Source organism: Primulina eburnea, chromosome 16, assembly GCF_022965805.1.
Source record: "Primulina eburnea isolate SZY01 chromosome 16, ASM2296580v1, whole genome shotgun sequence".
Classification (NCBI taxonomy): Eukaryota; Viridiplantae; Streptophyta; class Magnoliopsida; order Lamiales; family Gesneriaceae; genus Primulina; species Primulina eburnea.
Genome location: NC_133116.1, coordinates 6,372,827 through 6,396,860, shown reverse-complemented (window position 1 = coordinate 6,396,860; position 24,034 = coordinate 6,372,827). Strand labels below are relative to the sequence as shown.

The following is a 24,034-nucleotide window of genomic DNA, read 5'->3' as shown; positions in this document are numbered from 1 at the left end:
AGCAATGGCTGACCACTTTGGTGATGAGAGTAGTCAGGGAAGTGTAGGTCGTTGGGGTGACCAGGACGATTTGTTAAGCGTCATAAGTTACCGCATGTTTCTCTAGATGTCATTCTTTCCGTTTCTACTCCGATGGGTCATTCGGTTTTAGCCAAGCGTCTAGTGATGGGTTGTCCTTTAGATTTTGAGGGTAACGATGTTGTTATTTTCGTTTTGTTCATTCTCTTGCCTGATTTCGAGGACGAAATCTTTTTAAAGGGGGGAGAATGTAGTAGCCCGAATTCTAAATTGGGTAATTAACGGAGTAATGGTGATTAAGAAGGTTTAATGTGTAATTTTGACCGAGTCATGATCGGACGGACCGAAGATGGTTCGGAAGCACCGAAGAGTTCGGAAGGTCCGAAGTGGGTTCGATGGATCCGATCATTAGGTGTCAAGAGTTGATCGACACGTGGGAGTTCGGACGTTCCGAAGTGTAGGTTCGGTGGATCCGATCATGAGGTGTCAAGAGCAGCTGGACACGTGCATGTTCGGACGGTCCGAAGTGTATGATCGGAGGATCCGATCATGAGCTGTCAAGAGCCAATGGACACGTAGCGTTCGGACGTTCCGAAGTGTTGTTCGGAGGATCCGAACATGGCCTATAAATAGTGCTCGAATTCCTCATTTTGGTATTGCCATTTCTTGAGATTGAGTCTTTAGTGAGAAGTTTGGAAGGTTTCTATGGTTAGTTGTTGGTCGAGCGATAGCCAAGAGCTGCCAGGAGTAGTAGCGTAGCGGCGCCTGAGTTACAAGGCAATCGACATCAAAGGGCTGTCGACGGACGAAGGTAAACCCTAAACCTTTGGTAGTACTAGGGAGTACTGGTTTTGCTAGTCGAGCATGGTAGTATTGATTGAGTATGCTTTTGATGAATAGGCTTGGATTAGACCTGTTGTCTGGTTGTTCCAGTGAATTAGGATTGCTGTGATAGAGGTACGAAAGTACTATCCGAGATATCCTGGTTGAGTATACATTCTTATATGTGTTGCATGATTATGTGGTGCATTGATATATGTCATATGATGCATGCTATTATGTCACGTTTATTACTGCACGTTGCATTTCATGTTGAGCCGTATCTTCTTCGAGATAGCCTTTACTGTTGAGCTGTATCTCTTTCGAGATAAGCTATATCTTGGGGCCGCTCAGCCCTGTCTTGTGGACGCATGGACACCGAGAGTACACAGTGGCCGACGGGTCGGGAGGGCTTCGGTGGTCCGGGACATTTTAGGTCCACGTCTGTCTTGTAGTGGATGCAGTGACCCAGAGGTTGGACCGCGCGGCACTATCCACTTGGCGCCTCTAGACTGAGCATTGTTGAAATCCTTTTGTGACTCCTGTTTCTTGACTACCCCGGTATCATGATCATAGCATGTGCATTTCATATAGGTCTGTATACTCATACTTTTGTACTGGGCGTTCTTATCGCTCACGTCCTCGGTTTTGTTTATTCTTGGACACCCCATTCCCACGGGACAGGCCTCAGGTTGGACAGCTCAGGAGGAGCAGGAGGAGGACGTTGAGTAGCTGGTGGGTTTAGTTTATCGGTATTGTTTTGATTCGATTGGGTTGTATAACTATTTTTGTTGACTTTTCCGCTGTTATCTCTGATTATTGTTAATTAGGTTAATTGCATGCTTAGTTCTTGATTAGTAGGTGATTCTGGAACGGGTCACTACATTTATGGTATCAGAGCATGCGTACGATTTTGGGATATAGATTTCTGTTTTGGGATTTCCGTTGACCAATTTACTAGTTTCCCCATTCTATTGTTGTAGCAATGGCTGACCACTTTGGTGATGAGAGTAGTCAGGGAAGTGTAGGTCGTTGGGGTGACCAGGACGATTTGTTAAGCGTCATAAGTTACCGCATGTTTCTCTAGATGTCATTCTTTCCGTTTCTACTCCGATGGGTCATTCGGTTTTAGCCAAGCGTCTAGTGATGGGTTGTCCTTTAGATTTTGAGGGTAACGATGTTGTTATTTTCGTTTTGTTCATTCTCTTGCCTGATTTCGAGGACGAAATCTTTTTAAAGGGGGGAGAATGTAGTAGCCCGAATTCTAAATTGGGTAATTAACGGAGTAATGGTGATTAAGAAGGTTTAATGTGTAATTTTGACCGAGTCATGATCGGACGGACCGAAGATGGTTCGGAAGCACCGAAGAGTTCGGAAGGTCCGAAGTGGGTTCGATGGATCCGATCATTAGGTGTCAAGAGTTGATCGACACGTGGGAGTTCGGACGTTCCGAAGTGTAGGTTCGGTGGATCCGATCATGAGGTGTCAAGAGCAGCTGGACACGTGCATGTTCGGACGGTCCGAAGTGTATGATCGGAGGATCCGATCATGAGCTGTCAAGAGCCAATGGACACGTAGCGTTCGGACGTTCCGAAGTGTTGTTCGGAGGATCCGAACATGGCCTATAAATAGTGCTCGAATTCCTCATTTTGGTATTGCCATTTCTTGAGATTGAGTCTTTAGTGAGAAGTTTGGAAGGTTTCTAGGGTTAGTTGTTGGTCGAGCGATAGCCAAGAGCTGCCAGGAGTAGTAGCGTAGCGGCGCCTGAGTTACAAGGCAATCGACATCAAAGGGCTGTCGACGGACGAAGGTAAACCCTAAACCTTTGGTAGTACTAGGGAGTACTGGTTTTGCTAGTCGAGCATGGTAGTATTGATTGAGTATGCTTTTGATGAATAGGCTTGGATTAGACCTGTTGTCTGGTTGTTCCAGTGAATTAGGATTGCTGTGATAGAGGTACGAAAGTACTATCCGAGATATCCTGGTTGAGTATACATTCTTATATGTGTTGCATGATTATGTGGTGCATTGATATATGTCATATGATGCATGCTATTATGTCACGTTTATTACTGCACGTTGCATTTCATGTTGAGCCGTATCTTCTTCGAGATAGCCTTTACTGTTGAGCTGTATCTCTTTCGAGATAAGCTATATCTTGGGGCCGCTCAGCCCTGTCTTGTGGACGCATGGACACCGAGAGTACACAGTGGCCGACGGGTCGGGAGGGCTTCGGTGGTCCGGGACATTTTAGGTCCACGTCTGTCTTGTAGTGGATGCAGTGACCCAGAGGTTGGACCGCGCGGCACTATCCACTTGGCGCCTCTAGACTGAGCATTGTTGAAATCCTTTTGTGACTCCTGTTTCTTGACTACCCCGATATCATGATCATAGCATGTGCATTTCATATAGGTCTGTATACTCATACTTTTGTACTGGGCGTTCTTATCGCTCACGTCCTCGGTTTTGTTTATTCTTGGACACCCCATTCCCACGGGGCAGGTCTCAGGTTGGACAGCTCAGGAGGAGCAGGAGGAGGACGTTGAGTAGCTGGTGGGTTTAGTTTATCGGTATTGTTTTGATTCGATTGGGTTGTATAACTATTTTTGTTGACTTTTCCGCTGTTATCTCTGATTATTGTTAATTAGGTTAATTGCATGCTTAGTTCTTGATTAGTAGGTGATTCTGGAACGGGTCACTACAATCTCTCAGCCACCGAAATTGCTGTTAGTTCCGTGCTCGTCAAGGAAGAAGGGACCGATCAGAAGCCTGTCTACTATGTCAGTCACGCCCTTCGCGGAGCCGAAATGAGATACAGTGAATTAGAAAAGATTGCTCTAGCTTTGGTAATGACTGCTCGAAAGTTGAGACCGTATTTCCTATCACATCCCATTGTGGTCCTCACTAATTCTCCTCTCGGCAGAATTATGACTCATGCAGAGGTCTCGGGGAGGATGATCAAATGGACTGTAGAACTCGGGGAATACGATATTGAGTATAAACCCCGGGCTGCAATAAAAGCACAAGCGCTATCAGATTTCTTAACAGAAATGATCCAGCCCGAGGAAGAAAAAGTGTGGAGGGTATTTGTTGATGGCGCTTCAAACATAGCGGGATGCGGAGTGGGGGTCGTCTTGATCTCCCCACTCGAAGAAAGGATTAAATTGGCTTTAAGGATTGACTTTAGGGTCACGAATAATGAAGCAGAATACGAAGCTGTCTTGGCAGGGTTGCGTGCTGCCCGTGAGATTGGAGCATCCCGAATCATCATTTATTCCGACTCCCAGCTGATTACTCAACAAATTAAGGGAGCTTACGAAGTTAAGAATGAAAAGATGCTCAAGTACTTGAATCTTATCACTTCTCAAGCGTCATCCTTCACAGACTGGAGTATCGAACAGATTCCCCGGGAAGAAAACACCGAAGCCGACACATTGGCTAAATTGGCGGCTTCCTTGACAGAATTAAGCACCCGGGAGATTCTCTATTGTTCGAAGCTCGTATCCTCGCTTGAAGAAGAAACACCCCCGCTGAGAGAGGACTCTTGGATGACTCCTCTCATAGAATATATAAAGGAGGGAAAACTTCCAGAAGACCGGACCCAAGCTGTAAAGATCAGGAAGCAGGTACCCCGATTTGCCCTTTTAAATGATGTTTTATATAGGCGATCCTTTCAGGGCCCCTTACTCAAGTGCCTATCGGGGGAAGAGACAGAGTATGTCCTTCGGGAAATACATGAGGGATGTTGTGGGGAACATCTCGGGGGAACGGCTCTATCGCGGAAGGTTATTTTAGCAGGATTTTGGTGGCCCCAAGTAAACCAAGATGCTGCCCGGCTCGTCCAGAAATGCCAAGGTTGTCAACATCACTCTAATTTCCACCACCGCCCAACTGCTAACATGCAACCGATCTCCGCATCATGCCCTTTTGACCAATGGGGATTGGACATCGTGGGTCCCTTTCCGCCAGTTCGCGCCCAGAAGAAGTTCCTCCTGGTAGCTGTGGATTATTTTTCTAAATGGGTAGAAGCCGAGCCGTTGGCAAGAATCACCGAGGATGAAATCATGAAATTCTTATGGAAAAACATTGTCTGCCGATATGGCATCCCCAGGAAATTGATTTCAGACAATGGCAGACAATTCCAAGGAAAAAAGATTACCTCTTGGTGTCAGGAAATGAAGATTATGCAATCTTTTACCTCAGTAGCCTACCCTCAAGCCAATGGCCAGACAGAGGTAACCAACAGGATCATCGTGCAAGCTTTGAAAGCCCGGTTGCAGGGGAAAGGAAAAGATTGGGTAGAAGAATTACCCAGCGTCTTATGGGCTTATCGGACTACTCCTCGGACATCTACTCGGGAAACCCCATATGGTCTGGTTTATGGATCTGAAGCAGTCTTGCCAGTAGAAATCGGGCAATCTTCCACTCGAGTGGAATCCTATTCGAGCAACAATGACTTATCTCGAGCCCTGGAGCTCGACCTTGTGGAAGAAAAAAGAGATCGGGCGGTCATCCGGATGGAAGCTTATCGCAGCAGGATCATAAAATCCTATAACAAGCACGTCCGAAGAAGTGATTTTCACGTGGGAGATCTGGTTATGAAAAAAGTTAAACCGGTGGGTGATGTGGGGAAGCTAGAAGCCAAATGGGAAGGGCCTTTCAAAGTAATCAGAAAAGTCAGTTCTGGTGCGGCCTATTATCTCGAAGATCCTCAAGGACGTGTTCTTAAAAGACCATGGAATGCTTTTCATTTAAAGAAGTATTATGCTTAAGAAACATTTGTATCTATTATTTCTACACTGAATGAAGGAAATTACTCGAAAGAATTCTTTTAAGAACAGGGACCCGTACCCTGGCCCGGTGGACCCGTACCCCGGATAATCTTTTAAGTCCAGGGACCCGTACCCTGGCCCGGTGGACCCGTACCCCGGATAGTCTTTTAAGTCCAGGGACCCGTACCCTGGCCCGGTGGACCCGTACCCCGGATAATCTTTTAAGTCCAGGGACCCGTACCCTGGCCCGGTGGACCCGTACCCCGGATAATCTTTTAAGTCCAGGGACCCGTACCCTGGCCGGATGGGGAAGACTTGAGGAAGCCCTCGGTGCTTGTAATGCCCGAGAGGATTTTCATCTCCTTAAGCAACATCAGCTGGTAGATGTAATCACCCTCGAAGATGTTCACCTCTTCAGTCACGTTCAGACGTTCCCGATACTTCTCCATCTTTACCACCAGTCTAGAAGCATTAGCTTCTCCGGTCTCGTGGAGAAGTTGTAATTTCTGAAGTTTCTCCCAGTAACGAACAATCTTATGGAACACTTCATCTTCTATCTCGGTTTTCTTCTTCTCAACTAATCGCCACGAGACTTCTTCCATATCTGAATTCGACGGATTACTGGAGCTCGCCATTTGACTCTTGTGACCAACTATTTAATGGTAACTTGGAAAAAATAAAAAAGATGTTGCTATATTTATAATAGCAAGGGGCTAATCACAACCGTCGAATCTTTGGATACATAGACGGTCAGGACGGACATTGGGAATTGCACCAGAAAGTTGAAAAGACGTACACGCCTATCGAAATATTGCGATAAATCATCCTCGAAAACATAAAAACGTGGGAGGTATGATTGATTGATGTACATCGCGAGTCTTCACCATACACCGACGTCTGTGTAGCTATGCTCAGTCCAGAAGGTGTATCAGAATGGCTTTCCTGACCGGGCACAAGGGACTAATCGGGACAGCGAGTAGACTCTAGCCTGACTATTTAAGGAAGAAGTGATGATACCCCGATATGTCCCGGGCAGTTGATCCCGGGAATGCTAGGGTCATGGGTCAGGCCCATGAGCGATGCCCGGGTCAGGACAGCCCATCTCTCGAGTGGTTGATTCAGGACATAGCACCAGAGTTCTGGTATAACTTCTCTTCTGACATCTCGAAGCGAGGGAGGCATTTAATAATGTTGAAATACACGCGGCCGATCTGTTAACATTAATGAGTGACTGGACAGATGGGATATGACCAATACATGATTTGACATGTCAGAACAATAGGGTATAATCAGCCGCCCTAGTATATTTAATGCGCACGTCCCAAAAAACGAGGTCATCATTATTTCCTCCACTATAAATACCAGGTTTTGCATTTATTCCTTCATTCAGATATTAATGAACATTTAACACACTCATTTATTGCACACCAATATCACAGCCATCACTTGGCTACATTGGTTTCTTGCTTGAGTATCCTGCTGACTTAAGCATCGGAGTGGCCACGCCGGGGACCCCCTCCGGCGCCCATTCACGTGGTTGTTTTTCTTATTGGCAGATATTTCAAAGGTCAACGAAGAATCTTCTTCCCAGTCCGCCGTCTTAGCTCATATTTCTTCCCGTATTCTTGATAGCTTACCTGGTAGAGTTATCGACCCGACTCCACTGTTCGACCCGGGTGGCATCATCACTATTTATTGTCACTCAGCATTACTTTTATCATATATTTAAGTTTCGTTTCCTTATTGATTTGAACATAGGAGGAGCTCCGCGAACAGATCAAAATATCGGCCTAGGCAATCACCAGGAGCTAGGCGTCGGTGGACTGCCAAAAAAATCTAGTCGGCCAGACTAGGCGACAATGCCTAGGTGGTCCTAGGTGATTCGGACTTCTAGGTTTTTTTTTTTAATTGGTCTTTTAACTTAAATTAAAAGTCTAATTAAAAAAGGAAATGTAATTTTTAAAAAATATTAAACAAAAGTAACGTTCAATAAAAAAAAATACAATTTGTTGGATTGTCCTAATATATAAATTTTCGCAAGAATGATTTTTCATTAATTTAAACAATGATTTATTATCCTAAAATAAAAAAAAAACTTCATCTTATTTTTGTATTAGTCATGTTCTCTCAACATATATCAAATAATGATTTAATATTTAAAATAAAATAAAAATTACTTTAAAGGCATTGACATTATAATGTTAATAGATATTATAAAAATTAATTTAGCGCCTAGGCGTTTTTTAGCCATCAACATTTCATTTTTTAGAACACTGGCTACATCAAAAATATCTCTTGTGCTCTCTGATTATTGTTCCTCTGCGTAGATCCGCACCAAATTTTTTTCCAACCAGAACTGATCGTTTGAGAATTATTTTGGCTGACCAGACCTTATGTATAATTTTTTTTATTACATGAAATTTATTCTTATTACATAATAGAGTAGATTAGTCAAAACATTGGTTCATGCCATGTACCAACGGAGTAGAATCAAATATTGTTAGTTAGTTACTCTTGGATATGTTGATAAGATAATGACAAATTGTTTGACCAACAATTGATTCATACATCAAACATGACGATCTCACGAATCTTTATCTGTGAAAGATAAAGATAAGATATTAAAACTAAATTGTTACAAATGAAAACCATATTTCTTTATTTGGCCAAAATAAGATATTAGAACTAAGCTTGTGAGACGATCTCACGAATTTTTATCTGTGAGACGGGTCAACCCTGCCGATATTCACAATAAAAAATAATATTAAAAAGTTATAATTTTTCATGGATGACCTAAATAAGAGATCCGTTTCACAAAATATGACTCTCACACAAGTTTTTGCCTAAAACTAAAAATGTAAATATTCGGTTTTAGGTAGAGAAATAATTCGTTAGTTTTTGTCTATACATTAGACTTGTTGATCGAAATCTTGGACTTAAAACCAGTGGAAACCCTAGCTAGTTGTAACTATGAAGAAATTCTTGAATTTTGTATACGAGAACCATTGCTAATTAAATGTCAGAAATCAATTTTGTAAAGCCATGTGACAAGTTGGGGGATATTAGCTCCAAAACATTAAATGCTGGAAATTGACTACTTCATGAAATAATATGGGCTAAATTATAAAATTATCATTATTATTTATATATTATATGTTAAAAATTAAGAATCTTGAGGGAAAATTCTAATTCTAACAGAAAACAGAAGAAGCTGGACACACTACAATAATAAATGGTTATTGTGATATTTTTTTTAGACTCTATTAATTAAATGTTGTTACAAATACTTAATAATGACACTTGTAAAAAATTAATAATGTGTAAAATAAAATACATATTAGATTAGTTATCATGACATTTTTAATTGATGTCATTTTTATATGGAGGGAAATAATTATTTTTCTCACATCGTAAATCATTAAAAAACTAAAAATTGTCAATATAAATAAGTGTGAGAATATTTAGGTTGGATAAATATTGGAGGAGAGAAAATAATTGTCTCCCTTCATATAAAAAATGACATCAACTAAAAATGTCAGGATAACTAATCTAATATGTTTTTTTATTCTCACATTTATTTTATCTATTTTTCTCTCCTCCTATATTTATCCAACCCAAATATTCTCACATTTGTTATTGTCACTATAAATAAAATACACGACACTTTTAGTTGTCATTATAAATGATTTTAACTGGCATATAAATTTGTCATTATTACTACAATAACAAGACATGTATAAATGTATTTAATTTTCTGACATTTAAAATTGTCATTATATGAATAGTTAGTAACACATATAAAGTTGTCATTAATATCTTATAATGACATTAAAAAATGTCAATAAGTTTAAGACGACATTGGAATATGGGACATTTGTTGGAGGTGTCACTAAAACTTAAATGTCACTAAATATTGAATATGATGACATTTATAAATGTCACCATAAGCATTTATTCTTGTAGTGACACATAATTTAAATAAACAATAAATGATTTTTATTTTTTTAACCTTATGTGGAGACCCAATTATTATTATATTAAATGTTGAGAGGCTCAGTTTTCTACTGTTGGGACAGCTTTAAATGGGATATAATTACAAATTCTATTTTTGCTCTATGGATCTGTACATTGTGGGGGGCCAGACTTTACTACAAGTTGAATATTTGTTTTATTGCTGAGAAAAAACATTCCAATCTAGTGGCCCTGTCTGTGAACCTTGCACATATCATGGAGCTTCATGGACATTGCCGATAAATCATTTAATTTTTCTTATATATTCATAAAATAAATGAAAGGGTCTTTCATTATAAATTCAATCAATAAATATTAATTTTACGTCACATTTATTCTTTCTCAACAATTGGCAACATATGCATTATTCGAATATTATAATTGAGACAACTAGGAAACGACCATGTTTGTGTCATAATATAATTTTTTTAAAAAATTGAAAATCATTTATGGATCGAGTTAGCCAATTAGGGATAATTATCCTTAGTAGTAGAGATGATAATGAGTTGAATTTGGATAGGATTTTATATACATTCATATCCTCATTGGATATTCAATTTCATAATCATTCTCATACTCATCGTAATAAAGAAACCAGCGATCCCGTAGAAAGACATCACGAGCCCTTGTGGAAAAAAAACAATTTGTTGAGCCGTCTCCAACAAATTTAATAATGAGCATAACAAAATTTTACTTGAATTTTTCAATTCGAAAGATAATATCGGGTGATTAGATATATATACCCTACCCAAATATATTATCATAATATATAATTTTATTTTTCAAATTTAAATTATTTCAAATAAGATATCAATATTTACTAATTTTTTTATATATATGTGTGTGTGTGTTTTCGGTTATGTTGCTAATTCTAATATTTTTATGTTGAATTATGTTAGTCGAATTGAATGAAAAAAATTATTATTATAAAGTCGATGATATTTTGTATTTGATAATGATGTTAGAATAAATTATTTCTAATATTTCATGATTTTTTATAATATTTAATTTAATAATATATATATATATATATATATATATATATATATATATATATATATATATATATATATATATATAATCGGGTATTTAGGTCAGGTATGAGTAGGATTTTTTAAGACCCGTATCGATCGTGACCCTCAAAAAATATCTTTTGTCATATTAAATTATTCATTTATTTAATCGGGTAAAAAGTCTCATTTATATCCTCCTTCATTCGGGTTGAATATTAGATTTTTCGTTAAGTTCGAAAAAAACCTATCATCTCTAATCCTTAGTCAATTGAAATATTTGAATTTTATGCGTAATCATTTTAATATATGCTATTAGTATATATCACCCGTCTCTCGGAAAAATTTCGAATCGCAAAAATTCTAATCGCACCTATTAGTCATGCTTATAATTTTAAAAGTATGTGGCTTGCATACTAAGTAATTGTTTTGCTAACCACTTTTGTTAATATTGTTTCAAATAAAAAGAACCCTTTCTTTAGAAATTTAATAATGGATGGGCTTCAAATCATAACTAATTTTTAAATATTTTCATATGGATATGATTTTTGTGAGACGGTTTCACGAATCTTTATTCGTAAGACAAGATCTTTGAGACGAGTCAATTCTATCCATACCACTAATTATACATTCTCACGGACGAGCTAGGGCTCTTGATTGACATATGTCACAATTAAATTTTTTATTCAACAATATATAGTTTTTTTTTAAAAAAAAATTTAAGAATTGTGAAGATGAAAACAGTATAGAGTTGTAAACCGTAGGTAGTCGATTAGCAACAACACGTACAAAAGAAGGGTAAAAGTGAGAGACAAGTCGACCACCTTTTCAACACTTCATCCCACTCATAATTCTCACAGTGGCCCTCCACTTTCTTTTACACTTTCTCTAAAGGTGAAATCGCTCATATTAGACGCCCCTCATCTCCGGTCCGACAAGAATGTGAGAGGAGGTAAATTATAGTGATTCAGCCAACCAACAACAACTAGACCTTATGCTACGACGCGCACAAGGAGCTCCCCCTCATTGGAGGGAATTTAACTCCCACACTGTCGCTTGCGAGACTCGATCCCTGGTCATTTCTCCAAGATTCTTTTACACCTTCCATCATCCGATGGGATCTAACAATTCCATGCAAATTATTTATTTTTGTCGAGGTGCAATAATTTTTTTTTATAAAAATATTTGAAATTTGACTTTAGTATTCCTGTATAAATTAAAATATTAAAATCACATTGTTATCATCTACTAAAGTTTCTATAAAAAAAAAAAAAGCTATTGATTTTACCTTTTTTGTTGAGTAGCTCAACAATGTAAATGTTTATCTTATATTAATTGAGAAAATAAATTTGATTTCTTTTTTAATCAATGTGAAATTTCACTCCGGTTAATCAAATTTAAATATTTTAGATAGGATGTATTTGTTAGGTCGGACATTGTTTGCTAAACAAACCGGTCACGGAACGACACATGTACGAGACTGTCTTCTTGCCTGCTAAATGACGCAGATGATTTTACGCAAATTTGCATGTCTGCTTGAATATATGGAGACACTAAAGTGTGAAAACCAGGACAAATTAACAAAAAGTGGTGGGCATAGTGTCATCTCGTGTAAAATAGTTGTTTGGTTTGTAATTTGTTCCATAAACGTTCGTTGTTTTATGAAAAATTATAGTTATAATAATTATGTGACTCAAATTTTTTAAATTGTATAGCAGTCCAAACGATATGGTTTGATCGTTCTACCCAGCAGAGATAACTATTGCATATCAACAATCTCCCTCTCAATAATTGCACATGTTGCAATCAATGAGAATCGAACACATGACATTAACTCTGATTTCAATTGTAAGATCGAATGTTTGTTCTTTTAACAAAATCTATAGATAGTAGTAATTAAATAACTTAAATTTTTTAAATTACGTAGCAGTTCAAATAACATGATTTGATCGTTCTGGTCGATACACCTCGACGATTTCTGTTTTTTTTTTTTTATCATTTCCCATTATGTGGTTTCGGACCCCATTGTCCATGTGAGATTTGTATTTTTGCGTATCGACAAAAATGCTACTGACACGTGAATTACTTTATTCCATGGATTAATAATGAAACTACATTGAATTTTATATTGGTAAAACATACTAGAAGTGGGAAAATATTCATATTTTTCACTAGGCTGGTCGGTGCGAGAAAAGAAGCCAATTTATACGGGGCCGATTATGAATGTGATCGAGAAAAAAATAAGTTATTGTTAAAATATTTGAGGTAAATGTAAAGTAGTAGTAGTAGTAATAATAATAATAATAATAATAATAATATTATGTTTAGCTTGACTGATTAAATTTGATATATGTAATAAATTACAATTTTATCCATTTAAAAATTAAGAATGTAAATAAAATTATACATTAAGGGTAATAATGTAATTTTATATATAATGATTTGATTGATATATGATATATAATTAATGTGTAAATAAATTAAAATTACAACTAAATGATTGAATCATATGTAATATGTTAATTTCTTGAGTAGGTCTCATGTGAGACCGTCTCACGGATCTTAATCTGTGAGACGGGTCAACCCTATGGATATTTACAATAAAAAGTAATACTTTTAGCATAAAAAGTAATACTTTTTCATGGATGACCCAAATAAGAGGTCCGTCTCACAAATACGACCCGTGAGACCGTCTGACACAAGTTTTTACCTAATTTCTTTAGAATCAATATAGCCTTTGATTTAATTATATAACTATATGTGAACGATGTTAACATATGATAGAGTTGTCAAAATGGTCGCTAGGTTCGTCGGATTGGTTGTCCTGCCCTGAAAATAGATGAGTTAGGTTGACATTTGCTATTACACTCAAATGACGGATTGGCCCGTCCCACTCGACGCTCCACCAAATGGCGCGCTTTGTCGGGCTACGAGTCAACCCCCAAATCTATCTATAAATTGGAGGGTTTGCAATACGTTTTGTCCCATTTATTTGGTGGTATGGGGCAGGCCAACCCATCTCGTTGGTACATTTTGTCTCGGTAAAGTCCATCTCGCTGTCCAGAATCAAAAAAAATAATAGGGGTATGAGCAAAAATAAATCCATTAAAAACCTCAGATTCGTCGGATAAATGCAGACGGGTATAGATAGATTTTCGAATTTGATTGAATTTAATAGGATTCGACTCGTATCATGGATACTCTCATTGGAATAGACGTAGATGAAAAATCTATTACTTTGGTTGGATTATTCATAACTGTTAACTCCTTTTTAAACAAGGTCGAATTAAACTTTTACTTCGATTTTTTAATAAAGACGTGTTTCTCTCGCTTGCATGCATATCTGGATCAAGACTTCCAATTGAACAAGTATGAGTAAATGTATGGATTAATAAACGTTCGAATTTTTGTCTCTATTTGAGGAAGAGACGAAATAGAATCAACTCCCCCCATGTGATATTATGGTGTCGCCAAGAGAAACCATGAACCAATAATCTTTATCTTGATCCTTGTGAGGCACCCAAACATTCTCCACTTGTCCGACTTTTGCTGAATCTTATTTTGACCATTATTTTACTATCAAACTTTCATCGAAGAGAATCAAATGAAAGCCTCAAGATCAAACCTTATTCCGTGGTATTTACATATCTCAATTCCAATAAAATTAAATCGGACGTTGTTGGCATTTCATCTTTCATTTTCCAGGGTCTATAATTGCCTCAAAAGGTCCCATATAAATTTGTATAGAAAAATAATAGATAATAGAAAGATTGGAGTGCCATAGCCATTCCACGGAGCAAATATGAAGTTTACTGTTCTTTGTTCCTAGAAAACACTAATGACATCTTTGATTTGTTAACAAAATAAAGCAAGTGTTGCTGCTAAACCAAAACACACACCAAGTCTTTCAAAAACCAACCAAGAAAAAAAAACTTGACTTCAAGGCTTTGTCTATTTCTCTCTACATCTACACAGATGGGAAGAATTTGTTGAGATTGAAAGGCAAGGAATAGAACTCTTCACTTCTTGTATCGGTTTTATATGATTGGAACCTATCCCACCAATGCATGCCTCTATCTTTCCTCGTCGTGCCGTCTTTCGGAGGCAACGTGACATCCAAAATCAGGGCCAAAACTCCAGCAACGAATGGTTCGGACGAGAAAGGAACGTTGATCATATCGTTGAACTGCCAATAGGAGCCAATAATCAAATTCTTGAATTCACGTGTTGTGCAGAAATTTAGATTACGTGCTCAGTGCTTACCCATTTTGCTGAGGAATGGATCGGGCCATAGCCCTTTACAGATCTGTACTCGTTGAAATACTGCGGTATGGATAATCCCATGAAGATTGAGAATGCAAGAATGAACTTTGTTCTGAAGGCATTCATGTTGCAGAATTGCAGGAAACCGAGACCTCCTACCCCTGTGTTTTCAATTCTTGAATTTCAATGGGCTAATTCATGTGAGATATATCGAAAATTATAAATAACCTCGAAGGATCATGCATACCAACATAGGCAAACAGAATGCAATACAACGCAGCAACGATTGGAGCCGGAATTGAAGCAAAGACAGCTCCGAATTTGCCTGAATTTCGCCAAAGTTAGTATTTAAACATCATAGAGAAGTTTCTTTCTAGTTTATTTGAAATGACAAGGAAAAAATTATCCGTTTACTCGCCTAGTACTGAAAAGAATATCATAAAAACAGCAGAAACTTGTACAACTCTTCGGCTTCCAACTCGTGTCAACCCGAGCAAACCGGCATTTTCACTGTCCAATATGAGAGTTCAGAGTTTACAAGTGCAAGTTTATGCTAAACCAGGGGAGCAAAAGAAAGAATCCTACATAGAAACAGATGACCCGTTTCCAGTTCCAAAAATTCCAGAAAACAATATGCCGAGACCCTGAAAACAGACAGTCCATTTTGTAATTTTGTAACCAAAAGAACTCAAATAACCATAGAATTCATAATCTTGTGAGATTTTGGCCGTGTCTATGAATGCAAAGTAAATGACTTTAAGCCCAATTACCTGCCAGCCAATCCCTCGGCTGAGAACAGAATGCGGCATAGGAGTTGCACTGGCATACCTTGACACAGCAATGAAAGCACCAGTGGACTGCCAATTGTTAAAGCAAAATAAATGTTAATTACCACGAGAATCGCTACAACTTGGGGTGTAACTGAATCAAGTCCAAGTCGAGTTTCCAGAACTTCATGGGTTCTTGTTCTATTGAAACTGCCTATGAAAATAAAACCAACAGAAACATGCAATGATGCATCGAATTATTTGTTTATAGGATTCTTGACAAAATATAAGAACCTCAACAAGGCTAACAAATGAAGTCGCCATCATGGCGAATGCTTCTCCAGCATGGAAAGTAGGAGCTCCCCATTGAAATGGATACGGAACTCTGATCCTGTAGAAACTCAGAATTTATCAGTAGAAGTTACCAGCTCCAAGAATCTGAGAATATTATGAACTTTTCACCCATTTCTCATGGCTGTCGTATTTTCTTCAATCGAGAACCACGGAACAAAAGGTGAAATTTTACCAGGTTATGGAAACCACACAACGAGCCTTACCAAGGAGCGCCACTTATGATTCCAGCACGGTCAGTTCTACAGCTTAATTGAGTTGTTGGTGCGGCATTTTTGTATGCTCCACCAATGGTCAGTAAATGAGCATAAATCCACACTAAAATGACCGAGAATAGCACAGCAAAACGAGTAAAGACGTGTTTTCCACCTTTCATCAGATGAGGTAAGCACTGCAAAAGACATTCAGCATATTATATTAATAGAAGTTCCGAACATGGAGAGGATGGTACATGACAATATGCAATGAAACTCACTTGCGAAAAGATCACTAGTAAGATAAGCTGAGGCAATCCAATCTCCACACATTTTGCTACCTGGAAATGTAGAAAAGCAGGGAACAGTTCAGGTTTAGGGAAGCATTAAGCGACGATATTCGGAAATCAGCTTAGCTCTGTAACACTCGATTTCATTTTCTAAAAGAACACTTTAATGCTTACCAGAGGAAAACCAAGCTCATAAAGCCCAAATCCACTGAGAGCTACCAGTGGAACTGTAGAAAGTGGACTCAAGAACCTGGATTTTGCACATGAAATGAAACTGATTTAGTCACTTCTACTCAAAATTCAAAAATATAATGCATTTCAAAGAGAATGTGGTTACAACACCTAGTAACGTTTCTCCAAAGGCCACTGAAGCCGATGACTATCTGAAGAGTGGAAGCTACAATCATAGCCCCCTGAATTCCTCTCATAATCCTCTTGAATCTCTACACATAACACAAATTACTGGATCAAACTAACAAATAGGACTCTTTTACGAAGGCTAAAAACGATTGGAGGGCTCATTTATCACCTCTACAGGTTCCAGAATTTCACTATATCGACCAGCCAAGACAATTGACAAAGTTGCGGGGATATATGTATAAGAACCTCCGATCACAGCTGGCAGTCGAGTCCCGAGTAATATCTGGGCTAGCGTGTTCAATCCAGCAACAAATTGTAGTGTTTGAATCATTTGAGCCTTCTCTTCCTAACCACGGAACCAGTTTTTTAGTCAAAATCAAGAAATCGTCTTAGTTCTTGAAAACCATTCAAAATCGAGCCCTTTTCAGTAAATAAAATATTTGCCTTTCCTCCTCCCATTTGAGGAGCCAGAAAGGAGGGTATGAGAACCGTAGTACCAAGCATCACAATGTAGTGCTGGAAACCAAGCAGTATTGCCTCAGCTGCATTAAGGAACAATGCAATATTAAACAAGAATTTAGCTAACACGCTAGATTAGCTTATCCAAAAATTTGATCAAGTGCATAACCTTCAAATGGGAACAAAAATTGCATGCTAAATTTTAAGGTTTATGATCTTGACACCAGTTAAAGATTGATTGTGTTGCTTTCCATAAGCTCGAGAGCTAACAAGTTCAAGAACCTAGAGCATAATTCTTGTACTTTTTTGTGTATTTTGTTGAAATGCTATTGGTGGATTTTGAACTATCAACCACACATCAAAACACCCAAAAAAAAAAAAAACAAAATATTTAAAAAAAGCACAACACAAGTCTGAACCCAAAAATTAAGAAGATGGTGCAATTCAAAACTTTAATTTTTACAAACAATAAACATTAAATTTGAAGCTTTACAAACACGATTGCATGGAGACAAAAGGAATATAGGAAGAGGACTAACGCCATGGAGGTGGGCTTGTAATGCAGTAAGAAACACCGGGGAGCTGATCTTTGACTGGATGTGGTATCAACTCATCTTGTTTTGGTGGTGGTGCAGCTGCTCCGCCTCCTGCCATTATTTGCTGTATCTTTTTTCCAACTCACTGTAAAATAAAATACATAAACTCTCACTCCATACATTTTCTTACCCAGATTGAATTTACACGTAAACAAATGAAAACACTAAAACTAAAAATCTCCAAAATCAAGAACCCCCACCAAGAATTTCCACTCTGCCAATGATCTGCAGTAGTCTTCAGATAGACAAAATTTTCAAGAACAAATGCAAAGCTATTCTAGTCAATGATAAAAGCATTGCCAAGGTTACTTAATGTGTTGCAGAACAAAATGCTATATGCATTTCAAGAAAACATAAAGCAAATGTGAATTATGGACCTAAATGCAAAGTAGAGTGAATAAAGAGAAAAAGTAAGATAATTAAACCAAAAGTGAGAAAGAAATCAAAACAAACCATTCCTAGGGAATATATTTGATTTGTCTCTCACATATATACCATAAATTTAAAAAAAAACAATATAGATTTGTTCTTCTTTCTTTAGACGTGTTATTAACTAGTCATTTGCAGAAAGAATCAAGCACTTGCCTTTGTTCTTCTCTTAAGTAAAAGATAAAGTTAATGGGCATCTGCCACCTTTATTTTTCTCATTATTATTCGGACGTTATAATTATTTCATTTCTTTTTGAGAATATTATGATTATTCCATTTAATCACAAGTAGACAATATAATATGCATTTTAAGTAAGCTAAATTATTTGAAATCCATAGCATGGCTAGATCTCACACCACATGCTTATTGTTTTCTTAAAATGACAAAATATGAAATATATACATATATCATGCAGTAGCATGCTGCGTGAGTTCTTTAATTTGTTCTTCAAATACGATATTCGATGTACCCCATGTTTACTTGCATGTGAGTCCTTTTTTTCCTTTTTCTGTTCATTTTTACAGACTCTGATTACATATTTTGCTGCCATTTTCTATTTTTATTTTTCAGATGAATATATATATAAATAAAAGATATCGAATTAATGGAATCTTTTGGACAAATGTCTGCAAATATTAGTCCAGCTAGCCCAGAAAAATTAGTACTCCTACATCCAATCCAAAGCAATCAAGAGAATGGTATAAATCAAGTCCGTATCATAACGCCAGGAACGAGGTTCTGATTTCTAGACAACCCACTTGATTAGTAGTTCTGCAGGCTGTCCCATTAACGACACCTGGCAGGAAATCATTGGGTCAAAATATCTCACAGTCAAAAAAGTCTCTGTGTACATGGATTAGGTCCATCCACTTGATTTCCGTTATCAATTGTGTCTTTATTTCGATTGAGTCACAGGTTTCTTTAACTCATCTGATGGCAAATTTTCACCGTTGGGATGAGATATATTGTTCAAAACCCAACAATAAAAATTCATTCATACTAAAGGATTAATTTATTGAGTCACAGGTATCATTTGTGGACTGTCTACGTATCTATATCCGTAAGACGGATCGATCCGACTCATATTTGAATAAAAATTAATATTTTTAACATAAAATTTTCATGAAAATTTATACAATACCGTCAAATTCATGAATAATCTCTATCATAATGTTATACATTAAAAAATGTTAATATCCTAAGATGGGAATACGAAGGGAGATCAGTCTGATTGAATAAAAATAAATTATTAATAAATATTAATGTCGTATAAAACATCTTTATTTCATTTAAATAGAGATATTTTTATTATTTATGTGTCAATAGAGATACGTGATTGAGAGAAAATGTTTGTATATAAGCGATTTAAATACAAACATTATTTTTAAGTTATTTAGTCAAATTTTGATATATGCTGCTAAATAAAAATTATTAAGTAATATGCTCCTTTTGACAGTTTGTATTCTTCCAATGGTAGGAGTTTTTTTTATCCTATATTCATAGTGTTATCATGCTTTATTGTTATATGTTATTTGTATTGATCATATTGTACTGGATTTTTGTTGTATTTGGATTGGATTTGTTTGTTTACGAAAATAGAAAAAAAAAACCGCATGTGTCACAAAAATGATTATTTTTAAATTTCTTATTCTTGTGAGATTTCGTTAATTCTTAAACACATAATTTATGTTTTCTGTTTGCTTGAACTACTTGGTTTGAAGTATTAGAAAATATTAAAAATGCTGAAATTTTTCTACACTTTTGCCTATTGTCTCATAATATTTTTTATTTATTAAAGAAAATGTATTTTCAGACTTCTATCTATAAATCAATATTCAAATTTTTTATGACATTACTTATTCTCTATTCAAAATTTGTTACTTAGATTGATAGAAGATATTTGAATTTGAGTTTTTATGTGCTTGTTTATATTATTTTTGTTATTTTGTATTATTATTTGTTGTGCAAATATGTGTACTAAAAAAATCGGTGGCTTTGGTATGATTGTTGATGTAGACATATATGTTTTTTCATAAATCACATGTTACATATGTGTATTATGAGATGATGATTGAAATTAGGAGTCCTCTCGTAGACATAAAACATGGATAAATTGTTAAAAAAAAATAGTATTCAATAAATTTTTGACATGCGATTTTGTTATAATTTAGTTATTATGTATGATTCTAAATTTTAATTGTATCCAAAGTTGATGTATGTTTTGTTGTTTCCGGATAAATTTTGTGAGCGATCTATAATTTTTCTTTGGTTTAAGAAAAATTATATGACTTCGTATTATATTTTTTTACAGTTAATCTTCTGAAGGGTTTTTTCTCAATGAATTTTTCGTAATGATTTTGAGACTCCATTTTCTCCTTTGTATTATTTTTTTAAAAAAGAAGTGAAATATCTATAAAAGAAATAAAAACGTTAACAAGATGCCTTCTCTTTATTTGAAGAAAATATTGAAAAATTTAATGAGTTAGTATTTAATTTGAGAGAGATTTATTCTTTTTGTTACTTGTATATACTTCAATTTCTTTGTTATTGTACTCAATAAATTGTTTATAAACTTTGAGTTCTCCATTTTTTTCTTATTGAAGTTGTCTGTGTTATGATTTTTTTTTAAATTTATTGTTGTCAGTAATTTTCGCGTTAATCGACTTTTATGCTATTCTATGAAAATCGGTGTGAGAGTGCATCACTCAAAGCTACAGATTTTGGGTCTTCCGTTCTATGAAGAAAGTAATAAATGGATTATGTGAACCATATAATTTATTGATTCTTCATATATATAGTCAACGACATGCGTCACATTTTAAAAAAAAAAAAGGTTAAGACAAATAATGTGGATGCAAAAAAAAAAAAATATATGGTAAACAAAAAATTATATTGTTTATTAATAGGTCCGCAGTTGTGTATGATATAATTTAGACACATTCTTTATAGATATTTCAAATTAAGTCTAACTATGTAACATGAAACACATACATATACATATGCTATATATGTTCAAATGATATCTCATATGCATATCTTAATTATGTTATTCATTGTTTCTCAGAAGGATGGCAACTTTCCCCACGGGTTTGGGGCCCCGCAAGGAAAACCCGAAACGGGGATGGGGATCCCCGATTTTTTCGGGTTCGGGTTCGGCTTCGGGTTCGGGGATTTTTTTAAATCTCCGATGTAATTCGGGGCGGGTATGAGATTCCTATCCACATCCCCGAAATCTCCGAACTCCTCCCGAAAATAATATCAATAATAAAATAATAGTATTATTAATATTAATAATATAAAAAATAATATTATTTTTTAAAATATTAATAATCTTATTATTATTAATATTGATATTAATATTATCTCTAATAATAATAGATAATAATAATTTTTGGTTTGAGAAAATTTTCGAATTCATCATCGTCTTGCCATATTAACATTTTTGAATCGGGGATGGGAAGTTGATCTCCGAAATTTCGGGTTTGGGGATTCCCCGAACCCGAAAAAGCGGGGATCGGGGCGGGGATGGTAATGGCAAACCCGCCCCGGCCCCGGCCCATTGCCATCCCTTTATTCTCACAAGAATTTTAAAATATAATCATTAATTTTGTATGTCGTTCCATTTATATAAAATATTATACAATAAAATATAAACTCGATAAAAGAAAATATGTTTTGTGCTTTGGTCTGTATCAATTGATAAATTTCATTGGACATACACTAATTCGTTTAAATATTATCAAATTTTGTATGTATATTTTTAATAGTTTAGTTGTTCATGTGTACGTAATTGATCTCTGTCTACATGCATGGGCATTGTTCGTCCCTCAGTTTTTACCAAACTCGGTGTGCACTTCCCGAACATATATAAATATATGTTCGGGCAACATGTGTGCGTTAAATAACACTAACATTTTGTAATTTGAAGTCACCCCAAGTAAAATTAAGTTCCATGATAGGTGGAACCTTGAATTTTCCTGTCACATTTCAGCTTCAACTAGTATCGATTCCTCTGAACTCACAGCCCGGACGCCATCTCCGCCGCTACCTCCCAAACCCCTTCGCCGCGAATCTTAATTTTCCAAAACAACCTTTTCTAAGCTTTCCCAATTACAGCCGATGCAATGTCTCACTATCCCTCTCAGCATCCAACTCATCTTTTTCTCCATCTCCTGCAGCAACGATCCAAAACCCTCTTCAAACAGGTAGGTTCCTCACGAATAAAGAGCTCGAATGTCTCGAATTTTTCGAAAATTACAGCTACCACCAGCAATTGGAATATGGGTTTCTTTGGGTTTGTGTGATGAGGGAAGAAGAAATGGACATGACTGCGACTTTTTGTCTGAGTCTTTTGCGGAATCTGTTAATTGTCCCACATCGGTAGGATAAATAACCTGGGAGTTGCATATATTGGCTTGGACAATCCTCCCCCCTTGAGCTAGCTTTTGGGGTTGAGTTAGGTCGAAGTTCCAATCTTAACATGGTATCAGAGCCCGGGTTCCACCGTTATGTGTTGGACTGCCTATAATTAAGCCACTCGTTCTGCCCATAATTGGGTCATTTGTAAACTACACGCTCCAGATGTTCATTCATGGGCGTGAGAGGGGTGAGTTAATTGTCCCACATCAGTAGGATAAATAACCTGGGAGTTGCATATATTGGCTTGGACAATCCTCCCCCCTTGAGCTAGTTTTTGGGGTTGAGTTAGGTCAAAGTTCCAATCTTAACAGAATCGATGTTGATTCCTAACGGGTATGCGAATTACTTGAATTTTTGGTGAAGAATTACTTGATTGAGGTAGGGAAATGATGCCTTATTGCGCAACGCTTCTCTGAGTTTATAGGGAAAATGGGAAGATGATTTTGAACTGGCTGGGACTGTGGAATTGACGTTTGATAAAAAGGGCTATAATTCTAGTCCTCCTATGCCTACTCCTCCCAAGAACACGCCATATATTTGTAATATGGCAGTGAGGAGTCCACTTCGAAGGTGTTTTCCTAGCCTGTTACTTCAAACGATTCGTTCTGTTTCTTGATATGGTGGGGCGAAACTTCGAGTTATTTTAGTGATGGATTTGTGATTAATCTGTAATGTGAAGCATAATGAAACAGTAAGTAAGGCAAAGGTAAATCATTTATTCCCAATACGAAATTGTATACAGTGTTCAGGGCCGTGCCGAGGCAAAGGAGTCTAATGACTCAGGCCCATCTCTTTTTTGGGGCCCAAAAATTTTAAAAAAAATTATTATATATCTAGTTATTAGATAGCCCAAAACAAGTATTTATTAAATGAAACTTTCTTAGTCTGTTATCGATTTATTCCCCAATCTTCCCCAATATTCATCTACAGACAAGCCTTAATCGACTCCATTCGTTGCGTCGTCTCTAGGTTTGATTGAAAGACCCGTGAGGAGCTGTAAGTCTATTTTCTTGTATTTGCTTTGTTCGGGCTTCTAATTTTTTATTGTAGTTTTTTATTTTTTTCGGGGCTTTATGCGGTATTATAATCTACGTTTTTTGACTGAAATTTTGGTGGATGTAATGCTTATTCGGCTTTCAAATGCTCATATTGATTATAAAATCTTGTTGAATGTCCTAGTCACAGTAGCAAGTGCAAAGCGAAGTTTTCTCAAAAATAAAGCTCATCAAAACTTTTCTCTGATCTACCATTTCACGAGAAAGATTGAATGGATTG

The 24,034-nt window shown here is 36.6% G+C and overlaps 1 protein-coding gene across 3 annotated transcripts; it reads right to left on the bottom strand.

The window, feature by feature from the left end:
* Nucleotides 1–14,389: 14,389 nt before the first annotated feature.
* On the bottom strand, nucleotides 14,390–18,341 carry LOC140816898 (nucleobase-ascorbate transporter 7-like). 3 transcript variants are annotated; one of them, XM_073176394.1, is made up of 15 exons: nucleotides 18,111–18,336; nucleotides 17,854–17,995; nucleotides 17,300–17,397; nucleotides 17,025–17,201; nucleotides 16,838–16,938; nucleotides 16,670–16,745; nucleotides 16,487–16,546; nucleotides 16,218–16,402; nucleotides 15,955–16,051; nucleotides 15,664–15,750; nucleotides 15,479–15,537; nucleotides 15,312–15,403; nucleotides 15,141–15,218; nucleotides 14,894–15,054; nucleotides 14,390–14,816 (listed from the first exon to the last, which is right to left on the bottom strand). In XM_073176394.1, exons 2-15 carry the CDS (start codon nucleotides 17,966–17,968, stop codon nucleotides 14,598–14,600), a joined length of 1,605 nt encoding a protein of 534 aa, XP_073032495.1. In that variant the 5' UTR covers nucleotides 17,969–17,995; nucleotides 18,111–18,336; the 3' UTR covers nucleotides 14,390–14,597. The 3 variants fall into 3 exon arrangements, with proteins under 3 accessions (XP_073032495.1, XP_073032494.1, XP_073032493.1); XM_073176393.1 differs by having other exon boundaries at nucleotides 15,479–15,750; nucleotides 18,082–18,341; XM_073176392.1 differs by having other exon boundaries at nucleotides 15,479–15,750; nucleotides 18,111–18,340.
* Nucleotides 18,342–24,034: the final 5,693 nt, after the last annotated feature.

What these genes read in the sequence shown, in the direction of transcription:
- LOC140816898 (XM_073176393.1), bottom strand. Translation starts at nt 17,968, where the DNA reads ATGGCAGGAGGCGGAGCAGCTGCACCACCACCAAAACAAGATGAGTTG. An exon ending in TACAAGCCCACCTCCATGGC is followed by an intron (nt 17,398 to 17,853) that starts GTTAGTCCTCTT and finishes TCCTTAATGCAG; the next exon opens with CTGAGGCAATACTGCTTGGT. An exon ending in CTCAAATGGGAGGAGGAAAG is followed by an intron (nt 17,202 to 17,299) that starts GCAAATATTTTA and finishes TTCCGTGGTTAG; the next exon opens with GAAGAGAAGGCTCAAATGAT.